The sequence below is a fragment of the Trichechus manatus genome, unplaced genomic scaffold (genome assembly GCF_000243295.1).
Source record: "Trichechus manatus latirostris isolate Lorelei unplaced genomic scaffold, TriManLat1.0 scaffold00037, whole genome shotgun sequence".
Classification (NCBI taxonomy): domain Eukaryota; kingdom Metazoa; phylum Chordata; class Mammalia; order Sirenia; family Trichechidae; genus Trichechus; species Trichechus manatus.
In genome coordinates this window covers 12,895,653-12,911,468 of record NW_004443973.1, presented here as the reverse complement: position 1 = coordinate 12,911,468, position 15,816 = coordinate 12,895,653, and the positions used below count along the sequence as shown (strand labels likewise).

Below are 15,816 nucleotides of genomic sequence, written 5' to 3'. Positions count from 1 at the left end.
CATCTATTCATGTTCTAAAGAGAAATATTCAAAAGGGTGAAAAACAAAATCCTTCATTTCTTATATCATCAGGAAATATACTGTGGATAATTTTTAACTTCCTGGAAATGAATTAAGATGACAGATAACTTTTAATCCAGTTTGGGCTTGACTCTGTCACATCCAGGTGGCCGCTAGCAGAAGCTTGAGTAATGTGGAAAATATGTCTGTGCAGCTGCTGGCAGAGAAGCAAAGTTATACTTCCTCAGAAACTGTGTGACAGAGTTTCTGCAAAGGAATGCAGTGCTGGCTGATTTGCAAGCAGGAGAATTGCCACTGGTATGCACCCTCAAATCCAACCCCAACACTCCCTGACCATATCCTACTCCAGGACTGCATGGCTGGAGCTCATAAAAATAGAATGGTTCCATTGTGGATCAGGTGCTCTTCTTTCCTGCCCACCCTCTAGGACACATTAATGCTTAAGATGAGGAAGGAGAACTAGCTGTAAGGAATAGCAAACGATGCCAGAGGATAAGATAGGTCATCATTGTCCCCTTCAAGGGAGCTAATGTCTCATTAACTCAGTTTCCACAGCTACCTTTGCTTCAAACTTCAGCCTCAATTGTAGACTGAAGTCACCAGAACAACAGTTACCTGTCGGTGAGATTTGTGATTTTCACTATGCTTGGCTTCCACAGAGGAATGCAAACATCTTTACCTGGGGAGTTTCAGGAGAGCTGATCAATCTAGAAACAAAATTCTGACAAACTTTTTCTGTAAAGGGCCAGATAGTATATATTTTAATATTTGCGGGCCATACGGTCTCTGGTGAAACTACTCAACTGTGGTCATACCTTAAAAACAGCCATAGACATTTTGTAAAAAAAAAAAATGAGTTTATGTGTGTTCTAATAAAACTTTATTTATAAAAACAGGCAGAAGGCCAGACTTCTAACTAGCTAACGGTTACACTGATGTTGCTGTAAGAGTGACTGAGAAATGATAACAAGAACTAAGTTGTTCTGGAAAAACAAATCTATGGTACTGGAAGCTAGAATAGTGGTTGCTCTTTGTGGGGGCAGAGGTGGGGGAGGAGGGTTATGTAACTGGGAAAGGGCATGTAGGAGATTCTGGATTACTGCTAATATTCTGTTTCTTGAGGTGCGTGCTGGTTACATAGGTGTGTTCATTTTGTTAGAATTCATTTATGGTTTGTGTTAATTTCTGTGTGTATGTAGTACTTTCATAAACTATTTTAAAAAAAGAAGAAAGAAAAATAACCAATCTGTTCTAAAGGAGAAATCATTTTAAGAAAAATAAGGTAAAAAAAATCCTACCTAGAGGGTACAGAAGTTGGGGAAAGTTTGTGCTCCTGGCTATGTGGTGAGAAGGACCTAGGCCAATTTTTTAAAAACTATTTTTCAAGATTGGCAAGGCTTTACCTAAATTAAACTCTAAGTATCAAAGGCCTCTAAGAAAAGTGCCTAAAATCCTTACTGAACCTTTAAGTCTATCCTAAAAGACCAACAACATTTTGAATTTGTTGGAAGATCCTACCAAGTGAAATGTACAATAGCATACTAAAAGAAGCACAGCAAGGGAATTTTAAAGTTCTATTTTTATATATTGTTTGAAATGCCACCTTGTGTGTATGTGTGTACGTCCCAGAAAAAGCAATAATATGACTACCAAAAGACCAATTAGAGGGTGAATACACAATTGGTTTCATTAACCTTGGTCCCACTACACTGGAAGAACTAGGAATTCTCCCAAGTGGAACAAGTGAATTGGCATAGGTGGACGCTAAGAACTCTCCAAAGTAATGGCACAATTAGGAGGACAAGAGACTGAGGTGTGAATTGAATCTGTGGAAGGTCAAACTCAAAAGCCTGCCTCCAGGAGTTACAGCATGTAGTTAGCTACCTTGCTCTTCCAGAAGGACTCGCACAGCTGAGTTTTCTTCTACTTTTTTCCTGGCTTCTTCTTCTTCTTCTTTGGACCATTGCATATGATCCCTGACAAAACATAAAAAGACTGTAAAACATGCTTTTACAGGGCGACAAAGAGCAAATCTTTCATTCTGGATTAGTCAATGACAAATGATGTCACCTTGTACCATGTCAAATCAATATATTTGGTGTCAGATATTCCTTCTGATAGTGCAGGTACAACCCTGAAACTCCTACGGTTCTTCTGTTTAAATCTGGTCATGTTGTAAGCCCCAGCCACCACTTGGAAATGGCTGCTGACATATTGTCCCCAGAACACTCTGATGCCTGATTATTTGGGTGCTGGTACAGCTTGCTGTTTTCTACTCTAAGGCTAAATTTATTTGCCTTTTTGTTAATTTATGAATAGGACATTCTTTTATAGTTTTTTTTAAATGCTCCTTTTACAATATTTGTATTGTAATACTCTTGCTGTCAAATAAATAGGAGTTTTAAAATATTTTGTATTTCCCTGTATTTGTGTGTGTTTTTAAAGTAACACTGGATTTGTTTTTCTTATTGATTATCTTAATTATTATAAATGGATTCATTTACATTGAAATGACAGACTACTTGATATGTGTCTTAGTTATCTAGTGCTGCTGTAACAGCAATACTACAAGTGGATGGCCTTATCAAACAGAAGTTTATTCTCTCACAGTCTAGTAGGCTAGAAGTCCAAATTCAGGGTGTCAGCTCCAGGGGAAGGCTTTCTCTCTCTGTTGGCTCTGGAGGAAAGTTGTTATCATCAATCTTTCCCTGGTCTAGGAGCTTCTCAGGCACAGGGACCCTGGGTCCAAAAGACGTGCTCTGCTCCCGGCGCTGCTTTCTTGGTGGTATGATGTCCCCCGTCTCTCTGTTTGCTTCTCTTTTTTATATTTCCAAAGAGATTGGCTCAAGACACAATCCAATCTTGTAGATTGAATCCTGCCTTATTAACATAACTGCCACTAATCCCATCTCATCAACATCATAGAGACAGGATTTAGAACACATAGGAAAATCACATCAGATGACAAAATGGTGTGGACAATCATACAGTACTGGGAATCATGGCCTAGCCAAATTGACACACATATTTTTTGGGGACACAATTCAATCCATGACAATACGACATTAAAAAAGGTCACTTTTTTAAGATATAGCACTTCCTATAAGTATTTTTCATGTGAAAATTTATTCTCCCTGTATGTACAGAAAGGGCCCTGGTGGTGCAATGGCCCCGGGCTGCTAACTGAATGGTTGGTGGTTAGAACCTATCAGCCACTCCGTGGGAGAAAGATGTGGCAGTCTGCTTCCATAAAGACTTACAGCCTTGGAAACCCTATGGGGCAATTCTACTCTGTCTTATAAGGTCACAATGAGTCAGAATCGACTCAATGACAATGGGTTTGTTTTTATTTATATGTGCAGATATTATTTTCTGCTGCAAAAATGCCTTTCTTGGAAAAGAAGCAATATTTTTAACAAAAAATGGAGATTTCTTGATTTTGTTTTTAGAAACTCTTTACTTCTTTATTTGCAATAGGCAAGACTATAAATGAGTGAAGCAATTCCCTGGAATAAACCATTTTTAAACAATAATTAAAAAATCATATAATAAAATTTAAGTTCCATACAGCCTACTGACAATTATAAGAAAAAATGCTAGAACTATTATCTATCATATGGGATCTGTAGTCATCTGACTGATGAAAAGGGGATAAATTACAAAATTCTTGGAGGTGCATAATTATGGCGATCAATAAACATTAACAGAGCACTTAACATGATCATAATTACTACAATAATAATTACCACATTCATTATTCTGTGCCATGTTCTGTGCTAAGTACATTACACACATATATTTCTTATTTAATCTATATGAGGAAATAGAAATGTAGTAACCTGCCCAAAGACATATAGCTGGTAAGTGACCAGAACCAGAATTCAAACCTAGGTTTGTCTCACTTCGAAGTCTGTCCTCACAGCTATTAGTCTATTACTGTCTACCAAGGCAGTGGGAGATAAAGAGATTTAAGACATAATCCTTGCCCTCCATGGGTTTACATTCTAGCAATGCAGGCAGATAAACAAAAGTAAATGATAATACAATGTAGCATACATGGTTAGTGCCTGATGAGTGGGAACGTAGCCAACAAATGCTAGTTGGAGCAAATAGAAAGGCTTATTGGAGAGGGAGAATTTGGGCTCAGGTCAGGGGAAAAGGAGGTGGGGGGATTATATGTGTCATTACAAAGCTGGGATTATGGGCAGCCTATACAGGAAACAATGAAAAAAACCATTTTGTCTGGTTCTCTTGGGTAGCTGCAAATGAAGCTGGGAGCTGAGTAATGGTCAGATTTCAGAGGATCTTCAGTGTGGGGCAGGACAGTTGAGTAGTGTGCAAGACACAATGAAGGGGCAGAGAGATGGGAAGAAGGCTGACCAATTAGAAGACTATTGCAGTGGTCTAGAAATAATGAGTACCAGAACTAAGATGATGGCAATGGAAAATAGAAAGGAAGAGTGGAGGTGGCAGTAGGGGGAGAGATACTGAGAAAAATTTTAGTTATGACTTGGAGATTACTAGATGTTGGGAAAGAAGAGTAAGGGTCAGGAATGATTCTGAGGTTAAAACTGAGTATCTGGGAAAGTGGGGCTAAAAATGACAGAATAAGGAGCTGGTTTGGGTGGATTGATGATAAGCTTGGTCCTATTTTAAGTCATGTTTATGCAATCAGATACGAGAGGGTATATTCCAGTGACCTGGCTATAAATACACCACTGAGAGGTGAGAAACTGCTTTCTTCTGAGAAGGATCAAAACCAGTATACTGAAGTCCCCAGGAAAAGTAAACGGTAATTTAAAAATCAGAGTTTCATGGAAATTTAATCACCAGCATTTCAAATAAAACCCAACCTTTTACAAGCTAAATAATCATTAAGCAGCTTTGTTACTTGCTTTAATGAATGAGATTGGATTTTTGTTTTGACTTACATTAATATATAGTATGTGAGCCATGTACAACTTGTGGCTGGCAACTATACTTTATATGCTGCATGAGTAAATATATATAGAATATTATTACATGACAATTGTGACATTAAGGGCAACAAGCCATTAACTAAAAAAATAGTATAGCTAAGGCTGGAAACAAGCTTCTCATCTACAAATTTCTACAGCATACAGGGAAGAAAACTGAATGATCCATTTCCCTGTGAAGAATCAAGCTGTGAGACAATGGGAATATATGTGGCCTTCAACTTTAAGAATCTGTTATAAAACTGTTAGTTTCACTTGCTTCTTCCTGAGCATTTAATAGATTTAGTTATTTCTTAAATTTCTCTAACTTCCTTACACTGTTCTTTATGTTGCTTCATCTTCTTAACTGCTAAGTGAGGGGAATATTATACCCTAAGCTCCTGCAGAACAGATTTTTCCTCTGTTCAGTTACAGAATCCCCACAGAAATCTATAAAATGCTCCTACTGTATTTACGGGGATTTCCTCCAGACCTGCTGCTTTATGGAAGTTCTTTATATGATAAGACTCTGATTCACGTGCACTAAAATTCAGCAGCCAGCAATAAGAATCATTCATGTTTGTATAAGTAATAAATACAACTACAATAGAATGTAAGCATAGAGACAAACAAACGATAAAAAAACTGAAAATAATCAGGCACTTAACAACCACCACCACCACCATCAAAAGGAAAAAAATGGTTCCTATTGTTTGACCTATGAATTGTACTTCTGAGAATTTATTATAACAAAGTAACTCAAAATAGCAGAGATGTTAAATGCACAAAGATACTCACTGGAACACTAAATACAATAGCAAATAAATGGAAACAAACTCAGTGATAAGGGAGTGAAAAATTATGGTAACTCAATATTATGTAGACATTTAAAATGATAAATATGAAGGCTATGTAACAACATGGAAACATGTTTATAAAGGAACATGAGGTTAAAAAAAGAACACAGAAGTGTATATGCATTATAATTACAACTATATAAAATTATATACACACTGAGTAAAGATTAAAATAGTGAAATAAAAACCATTAGGTTAGAATGGTGAGAATAAGAGAGAACTGTCTGAAAATTTCCTTAACTATTATCAGGCTGTTTGAATAGAGATAATTTTTTTTAAAAAAAGTATATTTACATAAAAACTACACTGTACGTTTAAGACATCTGTCATGGATTGAGTTGTGTCCCCAAAAAATATCTGTCAGCTTGGCTGGGTCATGATTCCCAGTATTGTACGATTGTGTTATCTGATGTGATTTCCTTATGTGTTGTAAATTCTATCACTGTGATGAGGTTATACAGATGAGGTTGGTAAGATTAGTGTCTTAATGCAATCTCTTTTGAGATACAAAACAGAGAAGTGAGCAGAGACACATGGGAACCTCATACCACCAAGAAAGCAGCACCGGGAGCAGAGCGCATCCTTTGGACCTGAGGTTCCTGTGCAGAGAAGGTCCCAGACCAAAGGAAGACTGATGCATCACCAGGACCTTCCTCCAGAGCCGACAGAGAGAGAAGGCCTTCTCCTGGAGCTGATGCCCTGTATTTGGACTTGTAGCCTACTGGACTGTGAAGAAAAAAACTTCTCTTTCTTAAAGCCATCCACTTGTGGTATTTCTGTTGGAGCAGCACTAGAAGACTAAGACAACATCCAACAATGGTCATTAAAACTTTACATCATCGTTCTTGGGGGAAAAAAAACTAAAAGTAAATAAAAAGGAAGGTACGTTTTCTTAAAAAGAAAAAAACAAGACAATTGAGAAAAACATGAAAATTCTGAAAAAAAGAAACCTCAAAAATAAGATTTGTGAAAAAGACAAATTTTTACAATATGGCTGGAATTAGCCTTATAATTTTGTGGTAGTCATCAGTCCTATGACCTCAGTTTTATGCCCTGGTGGCACAATGGTTAAGTGCTCGGCTGCTAACTGAAAGGTTGGTGGTTTGAACCCACCAGCCACTCTGTGGGAGAAAGATGTGGCAATCTGTTTCCATAAAGATTATAGCCTTATAAACCCTATCGGGCAGTTTTCTGTCCTATAGGGTCACTTTGAGTTGGAGTCAACTTGAAGGCAGTGGGAATATATATATACATGTATATATATATTTAACACACACACTCACATTTCCTCTTCCTTCTATATAGTTGAATGATTCTCTACAGTTCTATACAACTGCTTTAGTTTTAAGCTGATGTTACTAACAGTCTAATTGTGCACTTGGCTGGGTTTGGAAAAATTAAAACACACACACACACACACACACACCTGTTCAGCTTGAGTACTTAAAAGTTTTTGAGTATCCTGCCTATAGAAAATTCTGCTGAATGTGGTAATGCTTCCTATTATGATTTTTAATAATCAGATATAAACCAAAGCATCCAGTGAAAACTATGTGGATAGTATATTTTCCTGTCTTTGTCATTTACTGTGTATGTAAAAGTCTTGCTATAGAACATAATTTAAACACAAATTTGACAACTATATTAGGTGGCTAGTGAATTAAAAATAAAATATTCCTAGGTAAAAGGAATTAATGGAGTTTATTAGTTTCAGCCTAAAACTATTTAAAGAATTCTTAATTTTATAACAATTTCATATTTATTACAGAGTTATCATTATAATAAGGAGCGCTGGTGTGCAGTGGTTAAAAGCACTTGGCTGCTATCCAAAAGTTTGGCGGTTCAAACCCACCAGCCACTCTGTGGGAGAAAGATGTGGCAGTCTGCTTCCGCAAAGATTTACAGCCTTAGCAAGCTCATGGAAGCTTCACAGACACATCCACACTCTCTGAGGGACTGAATTACTGGACTGAGGGCTGAAGACCATGGTCTTGGGGGAAAATCTAGCTCAACTGGCATAACACAGTTTATAAAGAAAATGTTCTACATTCTACTTTGGTGAATTGCGTCTGGGGTCTTAAAAGCTTGTGAGCGGCCATCTAAGATACTCCACTGGTCCCACCCTTGTCTGGAGTAAGGGAAAATGAAAAAAACCAAAGAAACAAGGAAAAGATTAGTCCAAAGGACTAATGGACCACAACTATCACAGACTCCACCAGACTGAGTCCAGCACAACTAAATGGTGCTTGACTACTACCACTGACTGCTCTGACAGGGATCACAATAGAGGGCCCCAAACAGAGCTGAAGAAAAATGTAGAACAAAATTCTAACTCACAAAAAAAGACCAGAGTTACTGGCCTGACAGAGACTGAAGAAACCCTGAGAGTGTGGCCTCCGGACACCCTTTTAACTCAGTACAGAAGCCACTCCTGAGGTTCACCCTTCAGCCAAAGATTAGACTGGCCCATAAAAAATGAGACTAAATGGGCACACCATCTCAGGGGCAAGGATAAGAAGGCAGGAGGGGACAGGAAAGCGGGTAATGGGGAATCCAAGGTCGAGAAGGGGAGAGTGTTGACATGTCATGGGGTTGGCAACAAATGTCACAAAACAATATGTGTTTAATGAGAAACTAATTTGCTCTGTGAACCTTCATCTAAAGCAGAATAAAAAGAGATTTACAGCCTTGGAAACCCTATGGGGCAGTTATACTCTGCTCTATGAGTCGCAGTGAGTTGGAATTGACTCAGGAGCAACAGGTTTTGTTGGTTTGATCATTATATTAATAAAGAAAATTTTATTAAAAGAAAGAACTTTAGCTATCATTTAAATATCCTAATATATTAACAGTTTTTATTTTTTCAAGTTCTCTTCCTGTATGTACACACACAAACACACACATTCTTCTACATAGAAAAGTCTTGAAACTTCTGTATAGGACTTGAGATTTTGGCCGTAACAGTAACTGGTAACGGCCTTACTCTCCTGCCATAAACAATTATAAAACTGGCTAAAATATATGAAGCAATTATTTTCAGGCACTGGACTACACTGTAGGCAGTGCAGAACTGTGACCCCTGAAAGAGCAAAAACACAAAAGGTGAGTCCCCACATTCATCCTGGCTTTCCACCTGAGGCCATGTTCTAAACAGTGGTGCAGAGAGATGGAGCTCCAGCAGTGAGTGGTTATCTCATTTAGCAGCTGTTTCATGAGTTAAGGAGGTAGATACTACACAGCTCAGAGCTGCTGATGTGGTGAGAGTTTGTGGGGCAGAATAATGAAGAAGAGAGAGCTGGCAGAAGGGAAGGTCCCTGAAGTTTGCAAGTGAGTTGCCTTGGGTTTTTAGCTGAGTGCTGCTGACTCATAGGGCTTAGTAGAGAAAGAGGATTCCAGGGCTGAAGGGTGGGGAGCAGAGAACTGATTGGAGATAGGCAATGCAGTGCTGGGAGACACTATAGTTCTGGCTAAGCCTGAGTAGAGAGACCTCTCTGAACACTCTGGGCATTCACATTCAGTTAAGACCCCAGAAATCTCATGCTATAGGAATAAGAGCCACACTGGATCCAGGACAATACCAAGATAGTAATACTCGAACAAAGCCTATAATCAAATATGACAGGACCAAGAAGATTTTGGCAGTAATTTAACCACCTGCCAAAAAAAACTCAATACCTTTAAAGAAAGATAACGTAAGTGACTCCATACACAGCATCACCCATAATATCCACCAAACAATCAAAAACTATTACATATGTAAAGAAGCAGGAAAATGCAACCCCTAATCAAGAGAAAAGGAGCCCTGGTGGTGCAGTGGTTAAGCACTCAGCTGCTAACCGAAAGGTCTGTGGTTGAACCCACTGTTTGCTTCCATAAAGATTATAGGCTTGGAAACCACCCTGTAGGGTAATTCTGCTCTGCACTGTAGGGTTGCTATGAGCTGGAACTGACTCGACAGCAATGGATTTTGGTTTTAGTTTCATCAAGAGAAAAGGCAGTTAATAAATACAGACTTTGAGAAGACCCGAATGTTGAAATTAGTCCACAAGGACTTTAAAACAGCTTTTAGATATATGTTCAAGGATTTAAAAGAAAAGATGGATTGAATGAGTAAACAGATGGTGTGGTGTGATTGATTACATTTGTGTGGCCTTTCTAGCCATGGTCTTGTAACTCCCACCCAGGTGATTGTGTGATAGGGTAACTGTGGCCTACCAAGGGGATTGGTCAGTTTTGCCTTAAAAGAGAGCCAATTCCAGAGCAGAGGGTAGGAGCCTACCATCACCAAGGAAGGAGAGACCAGCAGGAGAGACCTGGCAGCAGGAGATGGCGCAGTGGGCTTCCTGGCTCACGGAGAAAGAAAGCTGAGTACCTTTGGGCAGAGACTGAGGGCCAGGGAGAGGTGTGCCTGCGAGTACAGCTGGGGAGAGGCTATCCTGATGGAAGAACTGTACCGTTAGTGTTCTTGAGCCTGAATTGTAACTGTTACTTCCCTAATAAACTCTATAATTGTGAGTATGGTCTGGGAGTTCTGTGTGGCCATTGCAATGAATTATCAAACCTAGTAGAGAGTGCTGTGGGAGGGATGGTTGGTGTCAGAATTGGTAGAGATAGCAGAGAGAGGAGGCATGTCTGACCTCCACGTCAAAGGAATCAGCCTTGGGCTGTTGATCTTAGTTCTCCTTCCCCCTTGTGGGGTTGGAGAAGGTCAGACACTGCCCTCAAGCCATTTTTACAGATGAGGAACTCTCAGCAAAAAAATAAAAATTCTATACATATATATTTTAAAATTCTAGAATTAACACATATACCTGTTGCCATCGAGTCGATTTCAACGCACAGTGACCCTATAGGACAAAGCAGAACTGCCCCATAGGGTCTCCAAGGGGCAGTTGGTGAATTCAAACTGCCAATCTTTTGGTTAACAGCCTGAGCTCTTAACCACTGTGCCAGCAGGGCTCCAACACATATATAGTACCTGAAATATTGGGTAGGTTTAACAGCATATGAACACTTCAGAATAAAGGGTAAGTGGACTGAAGACGGGTAATTAGAAATTATCCAAACTAAAAAACAGACAGAAAAAAAAGATGGAAAAAATGTACAAGCCTCAGTAAACTGTGGGGTAATACCAACTGGTTTAACAAACACGATACTAAAGTTCCAGAAATAGAGAAGATGGTGAGTGGGTAACAAAAAACTGAAGAAATACTGGCTGAAAATCTTCCAAATTTGATTAAAGAAACAAACAACAACAACAAAAGGCAACCCACAAATCCAGGAAGCACAGCAAACCCCAGGCAAGATAAATACAAAGAAAACTGCTAGCAACTAAAGAGAAACCTTAAAAGTAGCTATTATATACAGGGGGAAAACAATGCAAATGATAGCTGACTTTCCTTCCGAAACAATGGATGCCAGAAGACAAAGGAATGACATGTCTGAAGTGCTGAAAGAAAACAAAAATCTGTCAACCTAGCATTCCATATACAATGAAAATACCTTTCTAAATTTTTAAATAAAGACATTTTCAGATAAAATTTGAGAGAATTTATTACTAGCAGAACCTTCACTATAAGAACTCTTAAAGAATGTCCTTTAGGCTGAAGGAAAATGCAAACAGACAGAGACTCAGATCTATAAAGTGAAATAAAGAGAGCAGTGTCTTACTCATCTAGTGCTGCTAACAGATACACCACAAGTAGATGGCTTTAACAAAGAGAAATTTATTTTCTTACAGTCTAGCAGGCTAGAAGTTCAAATTCAGGGTGCCAGCTCTAGGGGAAGGCTTTCTCTCTCTCTCTGCTCTAAAGGAAGGTCCTTCTTGTCAATCTTCTCCTGGGCTAGGACCTTCTCCACGCAGGAACCCTGGATCCAAAGGACACGCTTTGCTCCCAGTGCTTCTTTCTTGGTGGTATGAGGTCCCCACTCTCTGCTTGCTTTCCTTTCCTTTCATCTTTTATAAGATAAAAGGTGGTGCAGGCCACATTCCAGGGAAACTTCCTTTACATTGGATCAGGGACATAACCTTAGTAAGGGTGTTACAATCCCACCCTAATCCTCTCTAACATAAAATTACAATCACAAAGTGGAGGACAACCACACAATACTGGGAATCATGGCCTAAACAAGTTGACACATATTTTGGGGGGACACAATTCAATCCATGACGAGCAGAAATGATAAATATGTAGGTAACTATAAAAGATAATCTTTTCTTAATTCCTTCTTAATTTTCCTAAAACAACTAATTATAAACAGCAAAATTAATAACACTAAATTGTAGAGTTTATAACATACGGAGAAACTATCTATGACAATGATAGCACAAAGGTTGGAGGGACGATAAATGGAATCATATTGTGGTAAGGAGTCCTATATTTTATGTGATGTCGTATAATATTAATTCCAAGTAGACTGTATTAAGCTGAGGAAGCATACTGTAAACTCTAGAGCAGTGGTTCTCAAAGTGTGATCCACCCTTGCAGGTAGTCCATTAAGTCAAAACAATTTTCTTAATAATACTAAGATGTTATTTGCCTTGTTTCATACATCATTTGCACCAATGGTATAAAAACAATAGTTAGCATAAAATAAGGTGGTGGAACCAAAATGTACTAGTAGTCATTGTGTTCTCTACCACCATGCAATTGGTGGTAAACAATGCACCAATTTTTTGTTAAAAAAAAAAAATCCAGTTTTACTGAAGAATTGTCCTTGATAAAGCAATAAAAATTATTAATTTTATAAAAACTTGACCTTGAGTGCATATCTTTTTAATATTCTGTGTGAAAAAATTGGAAGCACACCTTAAAGCACTTCAGCTGCATACTGAAGTACAATGACTAACTTGTGGAAAAGCACTTGTGCAACTGTTTGAATTGTGAACTGAACTAGCAGTGTTTTTCATGGAATGCTATTTTTACTTGAAAGAGCAATCATAGACTATAGCTATTCAGACTTAGGTGTTTGGCAGATATTTTCTTGAAAGTAAATGAAACGAGTCTATCACATCAAGAAAAATAAATGACAGTATTTGTTGCCAAAGATAAATTTTGTGCCTTCAAGCAAGAATTAGAATTTTATAAAACTTGTGTTTTCTAAACCATGAGTCTGACAGCTTCTCAGTATTTAAAGACTTTTCTGATAATACTAGTGGTGATATTAATGAATGTGATTTTTAAATATTGTATACTGGAATGTGTCAACATTTGGAAGATCTATATAAATCAGAAAACCAATCTTTTCCAAAGTACCCATGCATGATGTTACAAAATGATGCATAGGTAATAGATCCACTCTAAGTACAAGACAAACTGATGGATTTTAATACAAAAAGTATACAAAAAGTTCACTGATATGGTTTCATATTCCCTACTGCCACTAACCTTTAATAAACTACCACTGTCAAAAGTCAGCGTAGTATCAAGAAAAATTGCCACAATTATCTGAAAAGGCTGTTTAAAAACTCTCTGCTTTACAATTACATACTTTTGATTTCGTTTCATATAATTCATTCTAAACAACCTATCACAACAGATTGAATGTAGAAGCAGATATGAAGCCCAGCTTCTTCCATTAAGCCAGACATTAAAGAGATCTGCAAACAATTCAAAACAATGCCACTCTTCATACTATATTCTTGGGGAACATATAGATATTTCATTAAAGTATGTAACTTGTGTTAACATGTAATGGGGTTGTTATTATTGTTTTAAAATGAATTGATAAATATTTTTTAAAAGTCTCAGTTTTAATTCTAATACAGAAAATATCAATAGATATAATCTACATAAATGAAAGGTCTCTGGGGTCCTCAATGATTTTTAAAAGTATAAAGAGGTCCTGAGACCAAAAAGTTTGAAACCATTGTTCCAGAATAATCTCTAAACAATAATGCAAAGATGTACAGCTAAAAAGTCAGTAGAGGAAATAAAACAGAATACAAAAAGACTATTCATTTATCCAAAAGAAGGCAGGAAAGGAGAAACAAAGGGAAATAGAAGAGATAAGTCAAAAAATAAACAGCAAGATGGCAGATTTAAACCAAACCATATTAACAGTTGAAATGGAACACATAAAGATCGATATCCTAGGCATTAGTGAGCTGAAATGGACTGGTACTGGTCATTTTGAATTGGACAATCATACAGTCTACTATGCTGGAAATGACAACTTGAAGAGGAATGGCATTGCATTCATCGTCAAAAAGAACATTTCAAGATGTATCTTGAAGTACAACACTGACAATAATAGAATAATATCCATACGCCTACAAGGAAGACCAGTTAATATGACTATTATTCAAATCTACGCACCAACCACTAAGGCCAAAGATGAAGAAATTGAAGATTTTTACCAACTTCTGCAGTCTGAAATTGATCAAACATGCAATCAGGATGCACTGATAATTACTAGTGATTGGAATGCGAAAGTTGGAAACAAGAAGGATCGGTAGTTGGAAAATATGGCCTTGGTGACAGAAATGATGCTGGAGATCGTATGATAGAATTTTGCAAGACCAATGACGTTTTCATTGCAAATACCCCTTTTTCACCAACATAAATGGCGACTGTACACATGGACCTTGCCAGATGGAATACACAGGAATCAAATCCACTACATCTGTGGAAAAAGATGATGGAAAAGCTCAGTATCATCAGTCAGAATAAGACCAGGGGCCGACTGTGGATCAGACCATCAATTACTCATATGCAAGGTCAAGTTGAAACTGAATAAAATTAGAACAAGTCCGTGAGAGCCAAAGTACGACCTTGAGTATATCCCACCTGAATTTAGGGACCATCTGAAGAATAGATTTGACACGTTGAACACTATTGACCAAAGACCAGATGAGCTGTAGAATGACATCAAGGATATCATACAGGAAGAAAGCAAAAGGTCATTAAAAAGACAGGAGAGAAAGAAAAGAACTAAAAGGATGTCGGAAGAGACTCTGAAACTTGCTCTTGAACATCGAGTAGCTAAAGCAAAAGAAAGAAATGATGATGTAAAAGAGATGAACAGAAGATTTCAAAGGGCGGCTCAAAAAGACAAAGTATTATGATGACATGTGCAAAAAGCTAGAGACAGAAAGCCAAAAGAGAACATGCTCAGCATTCAAGCTGAACGAACTGAAGGAAAAAATCAAGCCTTGAGTTGCAATACTGAAGGATTCTACAGGGAAAATAATAAACGACGCAGGAAGCATCAAAAGAAGATGGAAGGAATACACAGAGTCACTATACCAAAAAGAACTTGTTGATGTTCAACCATTTCAGGAGGTAACATATGATCAGGAACTGATGATACTGAAGGAAGAAGTCCAAACTGCACTGAAGGCACTGGAGAAAAACAAGCCTCCGGGAATTCACGGAATACCAATTGAAATGTTTCAACAAACGGATACAGTGCTGGATGTGCTCATTCGTCTATGCCAAGCAATTTGGAAGACAGCTACCTGGCCAACCAACTGGAATAGATCCATATTTACACCTATTCCCAAGAAAGGTGTCCAACTGAATGCAGAAATTATCGAACAATATCAATATCACATACAAGCAAAATTTTGCTGAAGATCATTCAAAAGCAGCTGCAGCAGTATATCGACAGGGAACTGCCAGAAATTCAAGCCGGATTTAGAAGAGGACACAGAACCAGTGATATCACTGCTGGTATCAGATGGATCCTGGCTGAAAGCAGAGAATACCAGAAAGATGTTTACCTGTGTTTTACTGACAATGCTAAGGCATTCGACTGTGTGGATCATAACAAATTATGGATAACACTGCAAAGAATGGGAATTCCGGAACACTTAACTGTGCTCATGAGGAAGCTGTACATGGATCAAGAGGCAGTAGTTCCAACAGAACAAGTTGATACTGCATGGTTTAAAGTCTGGAAAGGTGTGTGTCATAGTTGTATCCTTTCACCATACCTATTCAATCTCTATGTCGAGCAAATAATCTGAGAAGCTGGACTTT

General features: G+C 37.9%; 1 protein-coding gene across 1 annotated transcript in view; it reads right to left on the bottom strand.

Annotated features, from left to right (window-relative positions):
• METTL8 (methyltransferase 8, tRNA N3-cytidine) overlaps window positions 1-15,816 on the bottom strand; it is a 72,023-nt gene that overhangs the window by 31,454 nt on the left and 24,753 nt on the right. Inside the window, exon 3 of the mRNA XM_004375523.2 lies at window positions 1,906-1,997. Coding sequence (XP_004375580.1) covers window positions 1,906-1,997 — 92 coding nt within the window. The remainder of the gene's footprint in view (window positions 1-1,905; window positions 1,998-15,816) is intronic.